Below are 20,670 nucleotides of genomic sequence, written 5' to 3'. Positions count from 1 at the left end.
ATTAATTATTAATTGAAAACATTTAGCTAAACATTCTGGTAAAAAAAAAAAAAATATTGGATTTGGTTACCTTGTTTTTTGTACTTCTGGTAAGATTTAAACAGCATACTATTATTGTTCATGAAATATTTTATGCTTGTTGAATGCTTTATGAAACATTTACCACCACCACCACCAAAAAAAAAAAAAAAAAGAAAATATATATGACAACAAAGGTAAGGAATAAGTACACTGAAACACACTAAAACACAGATTCATTTTTACATATTTATTTCCCATTCAGATCATTCTCCAATATTTCATAATTCTAAGAATTTAATACTCTGCTCATTAGAGGTAAAATATTTGACATGTAAATAAATATACATGGAAAAATATAAAACAATATATATGTAACTTCCAAAAATGGAAGAAAATAAACTATCTGTATTGCCATGTTTGTCATTATCTAAAGAACAATGTCAAGAACATTACTGGTCCAAAGATATTAAATATATTACAGTTAAAAGAGGGATGAGTTTCATGAGGCATCCAAATCCCTCTTCTTCATCAAGTCGATAGCACTCAATCGTCCCAATAATGCCTTACATGACAATTGGTTCTCATCTCAATTAAGTTACCACGTCTATTGCACAGCATTCCTTATCCCTGTCCAGCCCAGAACATGCAGACAGGAATGATAGACAAACATGGAAATGTATCACAATGTACATTACATAGCTGAACAGGCACAATTTGAAAAAAAAAAAAAATGACACCATTCTTTCAGGGCTACTACATGTAACTTCTGTACACGATGCGTGTGATTTCAATACAATCTAAGACATGCTGTGTTTGCAATGGACTGCCATCAACACAGATAACTGTGATAAAATAATAACAATCTGTTTGATAACCGTTATCTGTGGTATAAATCATACATCTATCTCACTAAATGTGCTAAAATAATTTAATGTACCTAGTTTACTACTAACATTGCTTATCAAAGGAACACAGTGTCTGGCATATCGTGTAAAAGTGCTGGCATTGAAGAAAACAAGGAAAGAAAGTACGCGCAAGACAAAACATACTTTTTCGGAGGAACACAGGAAGTCTTCTATTCGTTCAGACAAAAATCCAAGCAAACAGCTTTGTGGTTGGGGAAAGTAACATAATTTTCATTTTAATATGTAAATCTTGTGCCTACAGCTCTTCACATAGTTTGGGAAGTTTTAAACAGAAATTGAAGAGTTTAGTCAAGCCGTACTAAAACAATAATGCAGTTATTAAATTAAAATTTGTCATTAGGAAGAAGATGATAAACGTTTCTGTCAAAAGTTTTTTGATATTTAAGTCGGACAGCCTGTGTATCCTCTTGTAGTAGATGAGGTTAATGTATACTGCAATAATCCCCATTCAGACCATCCATATATTTTGTACTTTTCTTGATCCTTAACCTCCACTGTGCAATGATGCATTAAAATAGAATTAAAATAAAACATCATAAAAAGAACCGTTTATATGACATTTTGTCTAAACCTTTGAACAAATGTAAAAAGGTCACGGAAGGCGTTTCGCCCATCCGCAAAGTCTTTCATTTTGCCTGTTTTTCCACAGTCTTGTCACCATAATTTAATCTCTCAGGCACTTCTAAGCTCACTAGGAGCTCAGGTCCTCTGTGCATTCATGTCTTGGCACATATTGCATCTTTGCCGGACGTTGTTGCAGTAGTTTGAACGAGGCTCTAAACGTTCCACACTCCTCTAGACATCCACAGGTATCCGGATTGTGTCAAGGTTGTACATGTGATCTCAAAATTTAGAAGAGCTTATTGTCCCACCCTCTGGTCCTTCGTTTGGGTTGACTCTGCTTCCACTGTCTCGTTGGTTCTAGTGAAGCTGGAATGGACGTTCTTGAGAAGTGCATATTGGAAGTCCTTACTGGAAGGAGAGATCAGCCGGGGGACCGTAAGAAAAACCCGGGAATGCTCCGGCTGCCTCCCGTACACTGCTGGTTACGTGCAGGTTATCGGTATTGCAAAGGGAGGTAGACACAGGTAGGTGGGTGAACTCGGGATCAAAGTGCCGAAGGTCAGTGGGACCAGACTGAAGATTCAATAGAGACAACGTGTTATTTAGCAGATCAGAAATGTGAATTGCAGTCGTATTTGTAAGAGTACACAAATAGAGCAAGTATAGAGTTTACTTACCACTGTGGGAACAAAAGGAGGTGTAATCTTCTTGGCCATGAGGTCGTCCCAGTTGATGGGCGAGAAGAAGCTGTGATACTTCAGTTCCAGCTACATGGAAGCAAATGTTGATATAAGAATGGCCAATCTCAGGGCAAATAAACCATATGCATGTAGAATGGTAGCTTGGGTATGCGGCTTGACTTACAAAATCCTCTTTCGACCCCAGTCTTTTGGTTCGATCCTTGTGCAACAGACCCTCCAGCAGGTCACGGCCAGCATTGGACACGTTGGGCTTCAGAACTAGAGGCTTGTGTAGAATGTTGTTGTACATCTCGGCTGTGTTGCGACTGTAGAATGGAGGCTAGATGAAGGAAAGAATTTGATTAATTTACACTGTTTCAATCATTTATCTTCTACTGAGACCAGAAACACAAGACGCAGACTCAAACACTTTGCAAGCCCATTGCAAAAGCGCTTTCTTGATATAAATACTTCAAGTAACAAACCTCACTATTCAGTAACTACCTCACAAGGTCAGTGTTGGGTGTAATCTGATTAAAGTAATCAGTTACTGTAATCTAAATTTCGACTCATTCGTCCTTATGTTTCGGTCCTAAGGGTGATGTATTAATGTTTTGTGCAAAAGACTTCCAATTCTTCTCACCAGGCCATACAGCATCTCAAACAGTACTGATCCCAAGCACCACCAATCTACGGTACGATCATATGCTTGTTTCTGAAGAACCTCTGGTGCCAAGTACTGTGGAGAGAGAAAACATAAATCAAAACATCATTCAAAATAGGATTTTGTGTCTAAACTCTGTGCTATCTTGTGTTAGTAGTTTAAAAATTAACTTTAAGCCTCACCTCAGGAGTTCCACAGAATGTTGTGGTTGTTCCGCTGGGTTCAAGCCCCTCTTTGCATAGACCGAAATCTGTCAGCACAATGTGTCCCTGAGGGTCCAAGAGGATGTTCTCAGGCTTTAAGTCTCTGTGAAAACCAAGAAGAAAAGGTTAGACTCTGTGCTCATCATTTATACTTAACATAATTGAGGCAACAGTTCACGACTTCTCCTCTAGGGGTCTCCAAAAGCACTCACATACCTGTAAACGATGTTCAGGGAATGGAGATATCCGAGTGCACTAGCGATTTCAGCAGCATAAAACCTTGCTCTCGGCTCCAGAAATACCCTCTCTCGCTGGAGGTGGTAGAATAACTGCAAATATAAAAAAAAATGTAGAGAGTTCATTAGTTCAGAGCTCTATTTACATCTATTTTGAGATGAGGTGTGGCCTCATCTACGCAAGTGTATGAATGCATTGTTTACTCACCTCGCCTCCATTGATGTAGTCTAGTACAAAGTACAGTTTGTCTGTGGTTTGGAAAGAGAAGTGCAGACCCACCAGGAATGGATGTTTGATGTTCTTCATTAATACACTCCTTTCTGCCATGATATGCTTTTGCTGGAAAACATTTTAAGAGCGATTGTTATTATGATTGCTATTATGAATGGTGAAGTGCTTTCACTTTTGTGTAAACATGCATTAGGCCCTATACCTCTTTCTTTTTCAGAATTATTTTCTTCTGTAGCACCTTCACTGCATAGTATTGTTCGCTTTCCTTGTGGTGCGCAAGCAGAACCTGTAGATTAAGATACAGTTAGTGATCTCATTTTACATTTTGACTTCTTGACTGTATGCCATTAGACAACTGAACATCTTTGTGCCCACCTTTCCAAAGCTCCCCTTTCCGATGATCTTCAAGTAGTCAAAATCTGAGGGTTTGATCCTGTTCAGTAAATAAAAACATAATATTAGTAATGCAAAAAGCAAGTAGCCTGATTGAAATGCATTTACCCAGACAAAATATTTTGAATTTATAAAGTATGAATAAGAACATACTGAGTTTCTTCAGCCAAAGAGCTCCTGGGATTGGTCAAACACAGGTGATTCTCTTCCAGCTCCTCATTCTGGTTCTCGTCGATTTTTAAGAAGGAATCAACCTCAGTACTGAAGAAAAGAAGATTAAAGATGGGTTATAGATAGAAAACTTTGTTCAAGACTCAAAACTTTGAACATTAGACTTGACCACATTTTCCTGTTGGAATAAAAGCAGATAGTTGACATGAAATTTCAAGCGGTCTCAGTGTCTTCCTCGAGACTGAGCCATTAAATTATCCATGCCCCCTCTTTACAAAGCCACGCACTCCAAAAATACAACATTTTATTTTTATTTGCAGTTGTCAAAAACAGCAGCAGCAAAATACCGCCCTCAACTAACAACTGTTATGAACAACATGGCATAAAAATGCACTAAGCCTCAATAATTCACTGTAACTATAATACTGTGAGAACGTGCAGAATGATTGACAAGCAGAAAGCATCAGAGACCACGGCCTGTGAACAAATTTTTGTTTGCTGTTTACAGAGTCTAGTATTGTCACAGAGACAGGTGATATATCTTACAACACTTATTTTATTAATATCTTTCAGTGAGTAGGAAAATTTTTTGCATACCTTTTCATGATTGCTTACAGCACCTTTAAGCTAAATCTTTCCGTTCTTCTATAATTGTTATCCATGCAGCTTTTATGACCTTGTGTTTTTATTAAGACATTGTCTCACTCTGCAGGACCATTTAAAATGAAGTAGTCAAGGTGGAAAGGTGAAAACGATATACACTTTCCATAATACATGGGTTATATGTAAATTTTAACCTATATTTAACCTACATTTCAACTATAATATAACTATAACTGTCCATTACAATCAGCTTAGTAGTATTTTTTGTAATGCCACTGCTGACCGATAGATGGCAGTGTTGTTCAAGTTTGTGATGTGCAGTTTCAGGTTTGTTGGTTAATTCAAATTTTCAGAGCTTTTGACTTAACAAAGAAGGCAGCTGTTACCAATGTAAGAACACTAGATTATATGAATCTCCTAGATTTTATTTAAACCATTTGCCTCCCTAGAAACAGTCCTCCCTGGCCAATATGACTTGTAAACAATAGCAAAATTACGAGTCATATATTTGGTGACAACAATATTGGGCTATCTGAGGGATGAAGGCTTTGATTCGACCCATTAGACAACCATAAAATATTATAATATTTAAATATTAGAAATATTGTGGTGCATATGGAAGGTAGAGGTGATGCAGTGAGAAATTTTCCACTGGTCAGACCTGAATTTAATTAAATGCTTATCCTCGTCTAGGGGACATAAGGGATTTTCTCAAAGGTGCTTACTGCACCCAAGCGACCGGCTGAATACTGCTTTTCGTGGAGTACTATTCTGGTGCTGGCTTTGCCTTGCTGGGCACAGATTAACCTACACAATTAGCAGAATGTACAGCCAAAATCAGTTGATAGGATTACAACCTCTACCACGGTACAGTTACCCTACTTAAGATGTATATAAATAAACTGCTCAGGTAACAGTGCACTTGGTGAATGAATGCTGGTATTTTCCTGAACCACTGTTGCTAATGCATTCAAATGACAAAATGTGGCTTTCAGCATCATATATGATCATATTTATTTAGTATGCTTTCTATTCACATTTATTCTACATGCAACCACCTATGTTATTGTTTATTCCCATGCTCACATATTAATATGGGTTACTTACTGTTGACAAATAGGAGGATTGGAGACCAGTTTCTGGATGAAGTCGTTTAAGCCCATCTTTCTTTCTTTAATGAAAGCTGCAGTGAAAAAAAAAAAAAAAAAAAAGAAAGAAAGAAAAAGTAGCATTTACGTCAGAAGGAAATCCACAGCTGACGTCACAGTCACTTTTGCATTTGAACTGAAATGTCAACCATGTGTGATAAGAAACGCTTAAAAATCTCAAAGGTATCGGTGAATTAATCATTTGCACCACAAGTCAAAAATCATTATTATTATTATTATTATTATTATTTTTTTACAAATGTTAGGACCCATGTGAATGTGGGTTTTATGTTACGGACTTGAGTTCCTGTGTTACACAACACACCGCATCGTTCACTGTATACGACTGTAAATACTCGCTATTTATTTTGATTAGGAATTGACATTCATCAGCTATATTTCGACCTCATTTAATTAACAAATGTAGAAAAATCAATTTTGAAATGAAGAAAATAATATTCAGTAGAATAATAAATCATAATAAAGAAATAAGTGAAAAATCACTATACCATATGCAACCAGCAAAACAAGCAATAGCTAAAAATTACATGCAATTTTAAAAATTATGTTTACAAAATAAACATATGACGGGGTCATACCTTCGACCCTCAATACACAGACCCAAAAATATCTCTAAAGAATTTTTTTTCTCACTACAGCTGCTTCATTTCATTTCATTTTTTAATTATTTTTTTTACCTAATTTTTTGCAAAGCAGAAAAACTCAACTCTATTATAGACACCATAATAACTCAAATCTATTCGCGACGTACCGGTGAGAACTGACACGATCCCCCTCATCCTGCAGTATGTCAAGTCACATCCAGTTTGGGTAACTGCCATCACTATTATTCAATTACACTTATAAATCCAAAAGAGAAAAAGATTCCTTCAGAAGCCTTCTACCGCAGCAAACCGCTTGTTGATGTCACGCTGTCGGGTGCTCAGCGCTACTGTCTTCCACTGTCCGCGCAGGACTCGTGTTTTTATACGGAACACGTGGTTGTGTGGAGGCGAGGCTCTGACATCACTTGTGTAACCAAGGGGACTATCGTAAATGGACGTTTACGGGATCCCACAACTCTCTGATCGGCCGGTAGGGGGCGAGGCGACGGGCTGGGGAAGTGCTTCATTTAGCTGGAAACGAATTGGACGCTTTCTTTCGATCAATGGAAAATTACTTCACAGCTGCCCATAATCTCATCACAGTGCAACAGATTAACTCAATCCATATCAAACATGATAAAGAAGGTGAAGCAGTGGAAAATGCATGCAGTGAAAATTGGGCATGGTGGAAAATGCTCTGCTAATGAGATTGAAATATGCACAAAATGAATGCAAGACATGCCTGTGGTAAAATATTCACCCTATTTATGTTTGCTTGGTGTCTTGCGATACGATTTTATAGAGTTCCTACGGATTACATTACATTTAGGCATTTGACAGACCAGTGTCAGAAACTAGCCTTTCCACACTGTAAACCCTAATGTTGTCAATACTGGAAAAACACGTTTTCTTAATTAAACATTATTTGAAATGTCAAGTTTTGGGCTCAAAACTCAAATATCTATGCTCCTTGAACTTTATTATCTTAAAAATCCAGAGACTTAAATTTTTACGTGTTAATAACTCAGACGATTGAGTACAAAATTAGGCAATACACATAACACCGTGCACTTGAATTATTTAATTATGCTTCCTTGGTCAAAGGGAACTTATGGAGGCATTTAAATAGTTGTTATTAAGAATTCATAGACATTTTAGCTCTTTTGTAGCATCATTTATGTTTTTTTTTTTTTTTTTTTAATTTTTTTTTATTTATTTAATTTTTTTTTGGGATGTCACCATTCGAGTGATCTGCGTCCCCTTTGGTCAAGTTTGACCCTGTTAAAACTATCTCAGTTCTCCTTGTGCAACTGAAGTACATGTGTCTATGCATTTCTGTGGGGAAATAAGTTTATTTTATGATTCACCTAGAATCAGTTATAATCTTCTTTATTTGAGCTGTTATTGTATGATCTAAATGTATTAAATTAAATTAAAAATATTAAGTAGAATCAACAATGTTTAAATAGCAAATCTAAGTTTGGGCATCTAGTTACCTTAAATTAAATAGTTAAGTTCTATACAAACACCAAATTAAGTGAACTTAATTACTAATTACTAATTACCTAATTAGGTTTTGGAGACAGCATTATTCAATTCAATTGAGGGAACGGGCTTACTCAATCAGTTGAGTAAAGTCAACTTATTAAGGTTCTCAGTGCATTATGGGGTGATATTTGACCCCTGGAGGGGCATGTCAAGGGGCATTTTATGAGGGCATATTTTGTCTAACCAAATAAAAATATTGTTTTTCATCCTTTTTATGCCAAATACTTTTATTAAATCCATTAAAATAAATTCTCAATTTGAATCATTTTATTAATTTTTTTTACCTATAAACATAAATCAACCCATTTTATGGCATAATATGTATAACTGGACATAGAATTGAATATTAATAAGAAATATATCAAATGCCACAAGTGAAAACTGATACATTCATTTCAGGGGAATTTTTTCCCACCACATTTTACATATCAGACACATTGTGTCACTTTTGATGGCACCTTTGCCCTGAGGCCAGGTGTGGTACTAGGATGTGATCTGTAGGGTGAGCATGTATACACTGAATATATAGAATATACCTAATTACCTGGGCATGCCTGAGGCTTCATTTATTTTTGACCATGTGGTAGACGCTTTTCCCAAAGCAACTGTAGATAGGCCAGCATTATATCAGTATGTGCATTTCCTGGGAATTGAATCCTTTACCTTTGTGTTGCTAGCACCATGCTTTCCTAGTCAAGTTACAGGAACTTGCTCATGGTCATGAAAAACCAGGGGTATCAGTGAATTATCACATAGTGTGATTTCCAGATCATGAAAATTAATAACACCACAAAAGTTTCAATAGTTAATACAGGTTTTCCTAGATATGCTCATTTATAGATTCCGGGTATTATTGATCAACGGAAACATGAAAATGCTTCATGCTTTATGTTCAAGCCAAATCCACGCATTTGTTTTCAGGTCTAAAATAAATCATCGGTCATTGCTCATTTGTGAATTGCAATTTGTCAGTAAAATGATTTTTTTAAATCCTTATCCAATAATCATGAACATCTGGAAAATCATGGAAAAGTCATTAGTTAGAAGGTCTAGGAACCATGATGCATATTTTTAATCTGTTAAATCATGCATCACTCAGCTTGACTGCCTGTACTGCAGCTGCAAATGTGGTCCACTAACCCTGTAAGTTACCCTGTTATGACATAAGTGTCATAACACAGTGCCATCCTCACTGTTTCTTAGTAAAGCATTTTTGTCAGTCCTATATACATAGTATTCACATTTAGAACAAAAAGGAGACTTCATTGGTATCCATACTGCATTGTTCCTTGTGTGTACATTTTGCATTTTCACTTCCACTTCCACTTCTTGTGGAATGAAAACCTGCTTTATTCATAAAACCAGTCTGAAAAGAATGTCCTTGTCATCCTTGCATTTTAAACAAGGAGGTGGGGTACTTACTGAGAGCTTGTAACTTGTCATGACTAGTGAATTTAAAACCTGGTGGTGGGTTACTTTAGATAAGGTGTCTTGCCAAGTTTAATTTACTCAAGAGCTGGATCGGATGGCATGACATCACCTGACTTACATGCATCAGGTTGTATCTAACCAAACATGCCATTCTACAGTAAGCAGTTAAGAGGAACCAAGAGGGAAATTCTCAACAGGAGCTGTAGTTTTCAAATAACAGGGAAGTGACTTCTATGAAAGGCCATCTAGTAGATAATGTAACTCTAATGCAAATATTCATTCATATTCATTCATTTCAGCTCAGTGAAGGCCCGATGAGTATTAAACAGATGCAAGATTCTCTAAAATGTATTTTGTCCTGCATCAAGAAATGTGTGGTTTAGGATTTAGGTAATGCACCACATGTAAGAAAAAAATTGTGGTAACACTTTATATTAAGGTTGTGTTTTTTAACATTAGTTTACAACATCATTTAACAAGAACTAAGAATGAACAAAACTTTTCAAGCACTTATTAATCTTGGTTAATGTTAATTTAAAAATAAACTAATACATTTTAAAAATTAAAAGTTGTAGATGTAAATTAATGCAATATAAACTAACCTAAACTAACATTAAACGATTTAATTTTAAGAAATTAAAATTAAAATTTTACCAAGATTATAAATGCTGTATAAATATTTTTATCATTGTTAGTTCATGATACCTAATGTATTAACTAACGTTAACAAGTACAGCCTTATTGTAAAGTGTTAACGAATTCTTCATATAAACTACGGCTGTCGATTTAATATAAAAAATAACACATTAACACAATTCATTATGTCCCAGGACCGTAATAAAGAATATTCCTTCCATTTAAGCAATTCAATCATATAGTACCACCTGTTTTCTCCAGGGGGCAGTAAGTGAAACTCGCTGTACAGGCAATGCGCAGCTTATACAGAGAACAAACCACACTTACGAGAGCAGACAACACAAAATGAGAACACATTCTTGCATACAATCACAGCTGGAGCACAAATCTGAAAGCAGGGATCTCAATAATTTGTCATCATTTACTCACCCACATGCCATCCCAGATGTGTATGACTTACTTTCTTCTACAGAACGCAAATGAAGATATTTAGAAGAATATTTCATCTCTGTAGGTCCATACAATGCAAGTGAATGGTGACCAAAACTATGAAGCTCCAAAAGGACAAAAAGATAGCATAAAACTAATACATACAACTCCAGTGGTATAATCCATATCTTCAGAAGTGATATGATAGGTGTGGGTGAGAAACAGATCAATATTTAAGCTTTTGCTAGAAATTCTTCTCCCTACCCAGTAAGGGGTGTATGCATGAAGAATGTGAATCACCAAAACACAAGAAGAAGAATTTGGAAGTGAAAGTTAAAGTGGAGACTGACTGAGCAGGGAGGAGAATTTATAGTAAAAAAGGACTTAAATATTGATCTGTTTCTCACCCACACCTATCAAATCGCTTCTGAAGAAATTGATTTAACCACTGGAGTCGTATGGATTACTTTTATGATTCCTTTATGTGATTTTTGAAGCTTCAAAATTTTGGCACCCATTCACTTGCATTGTATGAACCTACAGAGCTGAAATGTTCTTCTAAAAATCTTTGTGTTCTGCTGAAGAAAGAAAGCCATACACATTTGGGATGGCATAAGGGTGAGTAAATGATGAGAGAATTTTCATTTTTGGATGAACTATCCCTTTAAACAAGCCCCTATAATAAACTTCAGACATATTGATAAATTCAGTTGCAAGATGGATTCCTGTGAACTGTAGGCCAGTGATAGGCTTATGTTCAATAATATAGAAATAAACAATATATTGCCTTCTAAAGCCACTTTTTGTATTGTGCTTTTTAAATGCTAAATTAATGTAATGAATTTTAATGATCTGTATTATTGTTTTTTTTATTATATATATATATATATATACAATAATTCAATATATAATGTTTAAATAATTATAAATAGTTATATTTTAATTATATATATATATATATATATATATATATATATATATATATATAATTAAAATATAACTATTTATAATTATTTAAACATTATATATTGAATTATTGTTATTTGAGGGGCTTTCTAAGCAAATATTTATGTACGTGATTAATTGCGATTAATCAGGAAACCATGTAATTAATTCAATTAAAACATGTTATCGATTGACAGCCCTAATATTAACATGAATTTATCAAAACAGGAGCTTCTTTTTTGCATATGCTAGTTTATTAATGTATTTTTATGTACACAATGGCCACTAAATATTCGGTTATTTAAGACAAACTTTAAAATGTATAATGGGAATGCATTGGATAACAAAATATCAAACCAAGATTGCACAAGTACACTTTTCAAGCAAAAAAAAGTTTGTTTGGTTTGAAATGATAAAAAATAGATATACTGTACAAACTTAGATAAAAAAGACTTAATCCTTTTTTACCCTTGACCAAGATAACATGACTAGATCTGGTGACTGGTTTGGCTTGTCTGTACTTGTCTATATTTATTTTCCCACTAGCCTGCCCTTGCTACAACAAAACCATGCTACTGTAACAATATCTCTTATGGCCAACTGGCAGGTGGCAAAGTCTTTCCGTTGCACTCCGAAAGTCCTGTGAATGACTCATGCTTTCATGGTTGTCGGAGGCCCAATTATTACTATTTATTTCCTGTTAATAGACTTGCCATGTTACTGTGGAGACACTGGTCCCTACTGTTTGAGGGAGGATGCAAGAGTCTCTGTATTCCAAAAGGGATAAATCAGCTTCGAAGGGCACTTTAAAGTGAGAACAATCATGATAACCATGCTGTAAGATTGCTTTTTGAATTTCAAAATAAAAATTAAATTTAAATTAAAAATCACTGAAAAGGTGAATTCCGAATAAACATTAGTTTTGACCCCCCTCCTAAGCATAGGGATGATCACTTCTGAATGGAACGCACCCAATGTGGGCATTTGCATAACAGGCGGTGTGTCAGTCGGTCAAATGCCGTCTGCCACTCTCGGGTGGGCAGGAAGTGAGTCATCTGAATTGGGAGGGGGAGGGGTGGTTATTCTCGACTTCTGCCAGCTCCTCTCACCGCTCTTGGCAGATTGGACCCCTGAGACCACCTGTACCTCCACACTGGCTCACCAAAATGAATTAAGAGCCAACCCCAAGCCCACACACTAACAGATTTTCCCTAGCAGCATTTAGTCTGGCCAGGTCCTATGGGTTTTGATGTTTGCTATATCAATTCTATGATTTTCTGAGTGATTTATGTATGAGCATTTCGCCCACTACTTCCGTTTCTCTCTCTCCCTCTTATCGTCATTCATATTCAATGCCTCTTTAAGTTGTTATGTATTGTCCTCCATAGTGTGTTCGTATTGTTAAGAGCTGTGTATTGTGTAAGACTGTGTATTGAATGTAGATGCCTGTGCTTGTGGGTGTTAAGTGGGCACTCAGCAACTGTCTCTAACTCCCTTAGCCGACCATATTCATTACTATTCAGTTAAGTGAATACTGTTCTAGGAAAGAAATTATATAGACAACAGGGTACATGAAAATAAAAGCAAAACGTAGCCTGGATGGAATTTTAGCCCAAGTGCCCACATCCCATGACCTTTGCATGTTCACTTATTAAAAAAATGTTCTGGGTTCAATTCAAATTAAACTATATCGACAGCATCTGTGGCATACTGTTGGTAACCACATTCAATAATTTTGAATCGTCCCTCAAATGCATTTACAGTAATACACTGGCAATAGAATTCTATGGGGCAAGACAATCTGAAGGGTTTAAAAGCAGAAATGTGCAACTTGTATTTTTGTTAAAGTGCTTACATTAATTATTTAATAGAAAATTGTGTCCTATTTGGGTTGTAAAGTTGTCTAAATCAAGGGCAGTTTCATGACGAAGATGTCACCATAACATCTTTTTGCCTGCATTATGAAAACTTCCTTGTTATTGCATTCTCACCTCGGATGTTCGGACGTTTCCGTCATAGGCTCGTCAATCTTCGTATTTATTGCGTACGTATAACCACATCATGTTTCATTTTACTTATACAGTATATACAGTACAATATACTGTACTGTATATGTAAATATATTTATATATATACAGTACTTTGCAAAATCTTAGGCACATAAGATGTTTCACAAAAACATTTGTTATTTTTGCAAATAGAATAGAACAGAAGAATAGGGAGCCCTGCAGCAGATAGCATGGCCCTCCACAGAGCCCACCACTGAACATCGAGTCACTCTGGGACTACACGAAGAGACAGAAGGATTTGAGACAGCTGAAATAGATAGAAGAACTGTGGGAAATTCTCCAAGAAGCTTGAAACATCCTATTTGCCAACAACCAAGAAAAACTGTCCAGGTGTACCTAGAAGAATTGGTGTTGTTTTAAAGGCAAAGGTGGTCACACCAAATGTTGATTTAGCTTTTTTATGTTTGATGGAATTTGTATGACATTCATTGATAAACGAAAACTATTTATGGCATAATTTTTTGAAGAAATACTCACTGTGCAACATTTTTCACAAGTGCCTGTGAAATATATATATATATATATATATATATATATATATATAGTTTATATAAATTTAGTTATAATATACTATCCTATCAATATTTTAGATTGTCTAACCCCACCCCTAAACTTAACCATTTATAAACCATATAAAACATGTTAGAGGCAGGTAAACCTAGTCACAATAATTTTATATAATATACATATTTATGGAACACCTAACCACACCCCTACGCCTAAACTATACAAAAATATAACCAACCTACAATATCAAAAATGTAACAATCAGAAATGAGTATAGTAATGATATAAATTTTTTAAATTACAACACTATATAATATAAATAAAAACACAATAAAAGTATTCCAAATGACTTTTTCTGGTATCCTTGTGCATATCATGTGAAAATTGCTGGATTTGCCGGTTTTACATAGTCATAACATGAGTTGAAAGATTGGATAAAACTTGGGACAGTCTAGTTTAGTAAATGATTTTATCACACTAGTCTAAGGTATGATGTTAAAGTCTTGTGGCCATCAAAAAGGTTTATTTTAATGCTTATTCCAGTGCAATGTCTTCCCCAATAAACTTCCAATGTTCCATTGTTAAACATGATTGCTGTTTGCATTTTACAAACTTACTAAGGATGCTATTTATAGAGCTTAACTTATTAAACATATTAAACCTGAAACATTCCTTTGAGTTCTTTAGCTAATTTGATAAGGCTTTCAGCTACCAATAATAGTCCATATAATAAGCAATAATAAGCACAGAAAATGGTAAAAATGTGTGCAGATTCTGTGTGGGACAATTATTAAGGCATAAAGTACCTGTGAGAATTGCAAATTTTGTCTGTTTGGAGTGAAAATGTCATTTGTGATGGCTCAGAAAATTGATATCTGCCATAAATCCATCCTAAGTGAATTGTTTACTTTTAAAGTGTCTTTCCACATTCAATAAGCAGATTTTGATAAGCCTAACCCTAGCCACAACAAGTCCTCATTTCGGGGGTTTCACGCCACAGTACTTCCCCGGGCGATTAGTGATGTCTCTCCACATGAATGAACAGCGTGGGTTAACTATTGCTGTTTCTCTTTCTGTGTGATAACTATCAAATGTCAGGGTTATACGAAACAAAGTTTTGAAAATTATTCATATTTTTTTTTTGGGGGGGGGTTTGTTTTTAACTAGACTAAAGTAAGGGAAAAGCAGTTTAAATTTAATTATAGGGTTAATACACTTTATAAATGTGAGAGTAGGTCCCCATTGCTTCTTCAGTTTATATGTTAAGGTCAACATGAAACAGCATTTGCACAATATTTTACTTCCGTAATGTGACATATTTCCTGGTGAAACATGATGTTCAACGAGAAGGAAATGTACTGTGGCACTTGATTTTATCCATCAGGAATTGATTTGGTAGTGAAAATTTGTCTCAAAACAGGTCGTAGGAGGAGAGGGTTTGAAAAACTCGAGAAGAGAAAAGGAAATCCATTTTAGAGTTGAGCAACTTTTGATGAAAGATTATGAAGACAAACATTCAAGCTATTCTTTGTAATAGCTTGCACGGAAGAATCCTTCACAACAAGAACAGGAATGTGTACTAACTTTGGTTTCATGTTGACTTTAAGGCTTATGTCGCATGTTTAATGTAAAAGTGAAAGATAGAGTTGTGCTCACTCAAGTGACACATGAAACAAACAGAGAGTGAGAGAGATCAAAGCCTAGACATCTGGATAAGACGAAAGTGGATTATGTCTGTTGTGATGGATGAATGAATGGACGGACTGTCAATGCTGATCTACTAAAGACAATATGTGACATGATAATGATTGCATCTGCAATGTCTGTTTCCTGTTTGCACAATAAAATATACTTATGCTACTGTATTTCCATTAAGGGAAGCCAAACAGATGTTTTTTGTTTTGTTTTTTAAGATAAATTAATTTATGTGTTAAAACCTGTGTTTCAGTCTGAAAGAAATGTGTTTCTGTAACCTAATATAATAAGGTTGATTCTGACTTGAATAAAACCAGTTCATTTTGATGTTGTCACCTGAAGCACATTATGTAGTTCAACATTTTTTGAGTGTAGGGTAGGGCCAGAAATGAATTAGCGCTTGGGGCAAAAATGCCACACAAAATTACAAAAATGCCCCGCATACTTAATATGTCTCCGTAGTGAATTTCTCTGTTACATTTGATGCATTTCATATCATTATATTGTTAGCTAGGTTTAGTGCCTCTGCTGAGTCTGTAGTGACCTGTAGCTGCCAAATATCCATATTCACTGTCTCAGGTGAACGTTGTTAAATGTGTAGCTAAAATAGTGTTTTTTGATGGGGGAAAAAATTCCCTGAAAAGACTCGCAGCAATTCCACAACTTGAAACCAAACTCGAAGTGCATCAAAATGTACCATGATGAACAGTATAGAGCTGACCCTACTGTATGATCTAATGAAGGGTCTGGGCATTTATTTAAAAAGTGTTCCAATTTAGGATATATATACTGTATATATATATATATATATATATATATATATATATATATATATATATATATATATATATATACACACACACACACACACACACACACACACACACACACACACGCACTACCGGTCAAAAGTTTTGAAACACGACTGAAATGTTTCTCATGATCTTAAAAACCTTTTGATCTGATGGCATATGCTTAAATGTTTGAAATTAGTTTTGTAGACAAAAATATAATTGTGCCACCATATTAATTTATTTCATTATAAAACTACAATTTTATTTAAAAAAAAGAAGTTTTTGAAATTGATGACTTGGACCAAATAATAAAGCAGCCACTAAGTGCCCAACATAGATGGGAACTCCTTCAATACTGTTTAAAAAGCATCCCAGGGTGATACCTCAAGAAGTTGGTTGAGAAAATGTCAAGAGTTCATGTCTGCAAATTCTAGGCAAAGGGTGACTACTTTGAAGATGCTAAAATATAACACAGTTTTGATTTATTTTGGATTTTGTTTAGTTACAACATCATTCCCATAGTTCCATTTATGTTATTCCATAGTTTTGATGACTTTACTATTATTCTAAAATGTGAAAAAAAAAAAAAAAAAAATTATAATAAAGAATGAGGAAGTGTTTCAAAACTTTGGACCGGTAGTGTAGATATATATATATATATAAATTATGCAATTATTTATTTGACACAAAGGGACAACATACTGTGTTTTATGTTATATGGTTAAATAACCAATAAATAAAAAAAAAAATCTTTTTATTAACCTTGGAATTGATTTACATGGACACTGAACTTTATTGGGGCATAAATAAAAAATCCCTCAATAAAGTCAAAAATAGCCCAAAAAATCAATATCAGGGTTAATAAAAGAGTTAATATGTAGCACTGTAGATTTGGCTGAATGTAAAAAGTTCTTACCTATGAATGATTTCTTCCCAGACTTCATGTTCATTTAATAGCGTAACTCTCAAAATGTGAATCCAAAGTTTAATCCTTTAGTGCGATATTGTAGAAGTCCTTTAAAAAGCTGGTTAGTACTCCGTTTCTTTAGGATTTCATCATTTCACATCTGTAGTGTGTGAAAATGTATGTGTGTGTAGATGTGTGTGTCTAAATGAGTCTCTCTCTCTTTTGCTGCAGTACCATTAGAATCACACTCATGCTTCTGTTTTAAAGATCAGCAAATATCAGCCTCATCACTCTTCTCTTCTCTTCTCTTCTCTTCTCTTCTCTTCTCTTCTCTTCTCTTCTCTTCTCTGCTTTTTCCTCATAGTTCAATGATAACTGAAACTGAAGACACCTACACTGCCCTCCCAGCTCCCTTGTTCCCTAGTCTCACAAACAAAACAAAGCGACAGGTGTCGAATAGCAGCTCGTCTCACGAGTGTCCTGTCCCGCCCTAGGGAAACCTGTTACCAGGTTACAGTAGTCACTGGGGCACTACCTGCACCGACTATAAGGTCGTTTAATTGTACCATCAGCTTCTTATGACTTCTCGAGTCCCTTGCTATGTACTGAGAGGATCTTGCATAAAAAGAATAAGAAAAAACAATGACTTGACAAGTTTCATTGTTTCCTGCTGTTAGGAATTGTGTATACAGGCAAATGTGCAGTTACACCTGGACAGCAGGGGTTGTGCATGTGGGATGGTGCAAGAGAAATTATAGAATTACAGCGAGTAGGGAATATGTTTCTCTTCAGTTTGTTACACATGCACAGATGGGATAGAGATCCAATGTCTTAAAAATAAAGGTTCCAGAAACTGTTTTACAGCCTGATGCAAAGGAGTAAATGTAGTAATGAACTTGAAAAACATGATGAAAATACATGTATAGATGAAAAACATCTATACAATGGTGCTTTAAAGCAGTGCTTCCCAACCCTTTTTGCCTATTGTACTCCACTAGCTCCATCAGTACCCCTTCATCAACACCAAACCAGAAATGTGTTCTTATTAACTGGAGATTACTTAGCAGCCTATTAATTGTAAAAACATTTTTAAAAATATTATAGATTTGTCATACATTTTATATGTTTATAAAATATTTAAAATATGTAAATATTTTAAAATATTTAAACTTACTTCTCTGTCTGCTCGTATGAATGTAACACATCATAAGAAAGTGTTTTACTGCTGTTCAAATGCACTTTGGATCGCATCATTTATATGTATAAATTTTTCCATCTGAAAGGACTAAATATGAAATGAAACAAATGACAATAAAACGCAAAGTAATCTCTTCAGTAATCAAAATACTTTTTGAATGTAACTGTATTCTAATTACCAATGATTTAAATTGTAACTGTAGTGGAATTCAGTTACTTATATTTTGTATTTTAAATACGTAATCCCGTTACATGTATTTCGTTACTCCCAACCCTGTGTGAATATATATATATATATATATATATATATATATATATATATATATATATATATATATAATTGTTTTTTATATTTGTATATATAAATAATAATTTTATATTTGTATCATTAATAATATATAAGATATTTTTATATTGCCTTATTGATAAATAAAATAAACATCTCTCCAAGTACCCCTAAGAACCTGTTTAACTACACCCCTGGTAGGGAATCACTTCTGTACAGAATCCAGAAACCAATATGCTGATGCTAAAAACCTGTAACAAGAACCAGTGAAAAATGTTTCTTTATAAGAAGAGGTGCCTTGCTGAACTTACAGTGCTCTAAAGTCCATTAAAGATTTTTTAAGGGTGCATATGGATATATTGTATTTTCAAAGACTTCATTCTTTCATGTCCTAAATGACAAAGTATGGAAGAATGTTTTGAACAGCATTCTTAATTCATTGGCGTCATGAAGAGTTTGGAATTTCATTCAGCCTAATTCAAATCACATGCAAATTCAACAAAGCTAAGTGCTGGAGTGCTTCAGTGAAAAAAAGCGAATTTCCTTATATAGTAAAAAGGTTACCTCTCCTTGTTAAAGCAACAAAATCATTCCCAGATAGAGATAATTTCTAAAGAGACAATCAGATTTGTATTACTTCACCTTCTGTCCAGTTCACAATCATCTCCCTGTAGAATAGTTTTATAATAATGGCCTTATGGGTGATACCGAGCATCCTCACTCAATAGTGTCTGTAACGTGGTCTTTAAATGGCTGGCTAAATCACACACAGGAAGTTTAATGAAGCCATTATATCCTCATTATTGCCTACCCCTTTCTATAGGGCACCTCAATATTTATGTCCTCCTATATTTTGCAGACCCATTCAGTTGGCCAAGAATCAAGTCAAGGACATGAGGGGCAATTTCAGCTGTAGCCATAGCTGTGTTCACATAATGTTCTAATTCAGCATTTATAGAGCGATTGTGAGCAATAGGGGTGTACAGTTCTTCGGCATACTGTATTTATTGACTTCCTCATGATCACTGTGGTTATTATGGCCATATCTATTTTAAAAATGCTGTGACAATGTATTCTAACTTTTAAAATGAGACCAGATGTGCAGAGCTACGGTTTGATCTGGTGTCAAACCAAGTGAGTTTTCCACCTTGCATTGACATTTTCACATCTTAAGGTCACAATGATTCTCAGCCACATTGTGCATAATCTGAGTGCTGCCCTTCTCTTTCAGCATGAGAACTGAAATGTGATGATACTTTTTATCAAGCAATATCATTAGTTTACTATGTTAGTAGCACTTCCTGTGTGTGTTTAAATTTATTTCTAGTGTGACGATTCAATGTGTGACTGGAATTTCTTTTCTGGTCACTTTCCAAGCTAGAAGTCAATTATCATTTTTAATGTTATATTTGATTAGTCTCCCACGACTTCGTGATTTTATGTAAACCTTAAATTAAATTTCACATATTAAAATATCATTTTCAATTTTGAGCTATGATAGTTATATGATAGTTGTACAAAAATATAAAACCTTTCCAATATCTTACAGTACTCAATATATTTCTCTTTTTTAGATGACCTGGAGTCTGAAATGGCTAGATTTCTTGTTCTTGCCCATGCAAAATTTCAACCTGGTCTCACAGAATGACGTTACTTTACCTACATTTTTGCAAAAAGATTTTTACGTGAATCGTTGTACAATGTATGTGGCAGTTTCCTGGTGAAATTTACACTAGAGGCGCAACAGCTACAATCTCTTGCATATCCTTTCACACAAGTC

The 20,670-nt window shown here is 34.8% G+C and overlaps 1 protein-coding gene across 1 annotated transcript; it reads right to left on the bottom strand.

The window, feature by feature from the left end:
- Window positions 1-249: 249 nt before the first annotated feature.
- On the bottom strand, window positions 250-6,784 carry LOC127425664 (serine/threonine-protein kinase Sgk1-like). The gene is made up of 12 exons (XM_051671865.1): window positions 6,614-6,784; window positions 5,801-5,876; window positions 4,073-4,180; window positions 3,902-3,959; window positions 3,729-3,812; window positions 3,503-3,634; window positions 3,275-3,387; window positions 3,038-3,161; window positions 2,835-2,930; window positions 2,376-2,531; window positions 2,189-2,278; window positions 250-2,084 (listed from the first exon to the last, which is right to left on the bottom strand). Exons 1-12 carry the CDS (start codon window positions 6,681-6,683, stop codon window positions 1,917-1,919), a joined length of 1,275 nt encoding a protein of 424 aa, XP_051527825.1. The 5' UTR covers window positions 6,684-6,784; the 3' UTR covers window positions 250-1,916.
- Between the last annotated feature and the right edge of the window lie 13,886 nt (window positions 6,785-20,670).

The sequence above is a fragment of the Myxocyprinus asiaticus genome, chromosome 34 (genome assembly GCF_019703515.2).
Source record: "Myxocyprinus asiaticus isolate MX2 ecotype Aquarium Trade chromosome 34, UBuf_Myxa_2, whole genome shotgun sequence".
Lineage (NCBI taxonomy): Eukaryota > Metazoa > Chordata > Actinopteri > Cypriniformes > Catostomidae > Myxocyprinus > Myxocyprinus asiaticus.
Note: the sequence above shows the minus strand (reverse complement) of the source record. Positions and strands in the feature narration are given on the sequence as shown.

Bases quoted from the DNA above. Each gene is read 5' to 3' on its own strand.
- LOC127425664 (XM_051671865.1), bottom strand. From the start codon at position 6,683: ATGGCAGTTACCCAAACTGGATGTGACTTGACATACTGCAGGATGAGG. The intron at 5,877-6,613 runs GTACGTCGCGAA...TTTTCACTGCAG, and splicing joins GATCGTGTCAGTTCTCACCG to CTTTCATTAAAGAAAGAAAG. The intron at 2,931-3,037 runs GTGAGGCTTAAA...CTCTCTCCACAG, and splicing joins CATTCTGTGGAACTCCTGAG to TACTTGGCACCAGAGGTTCT.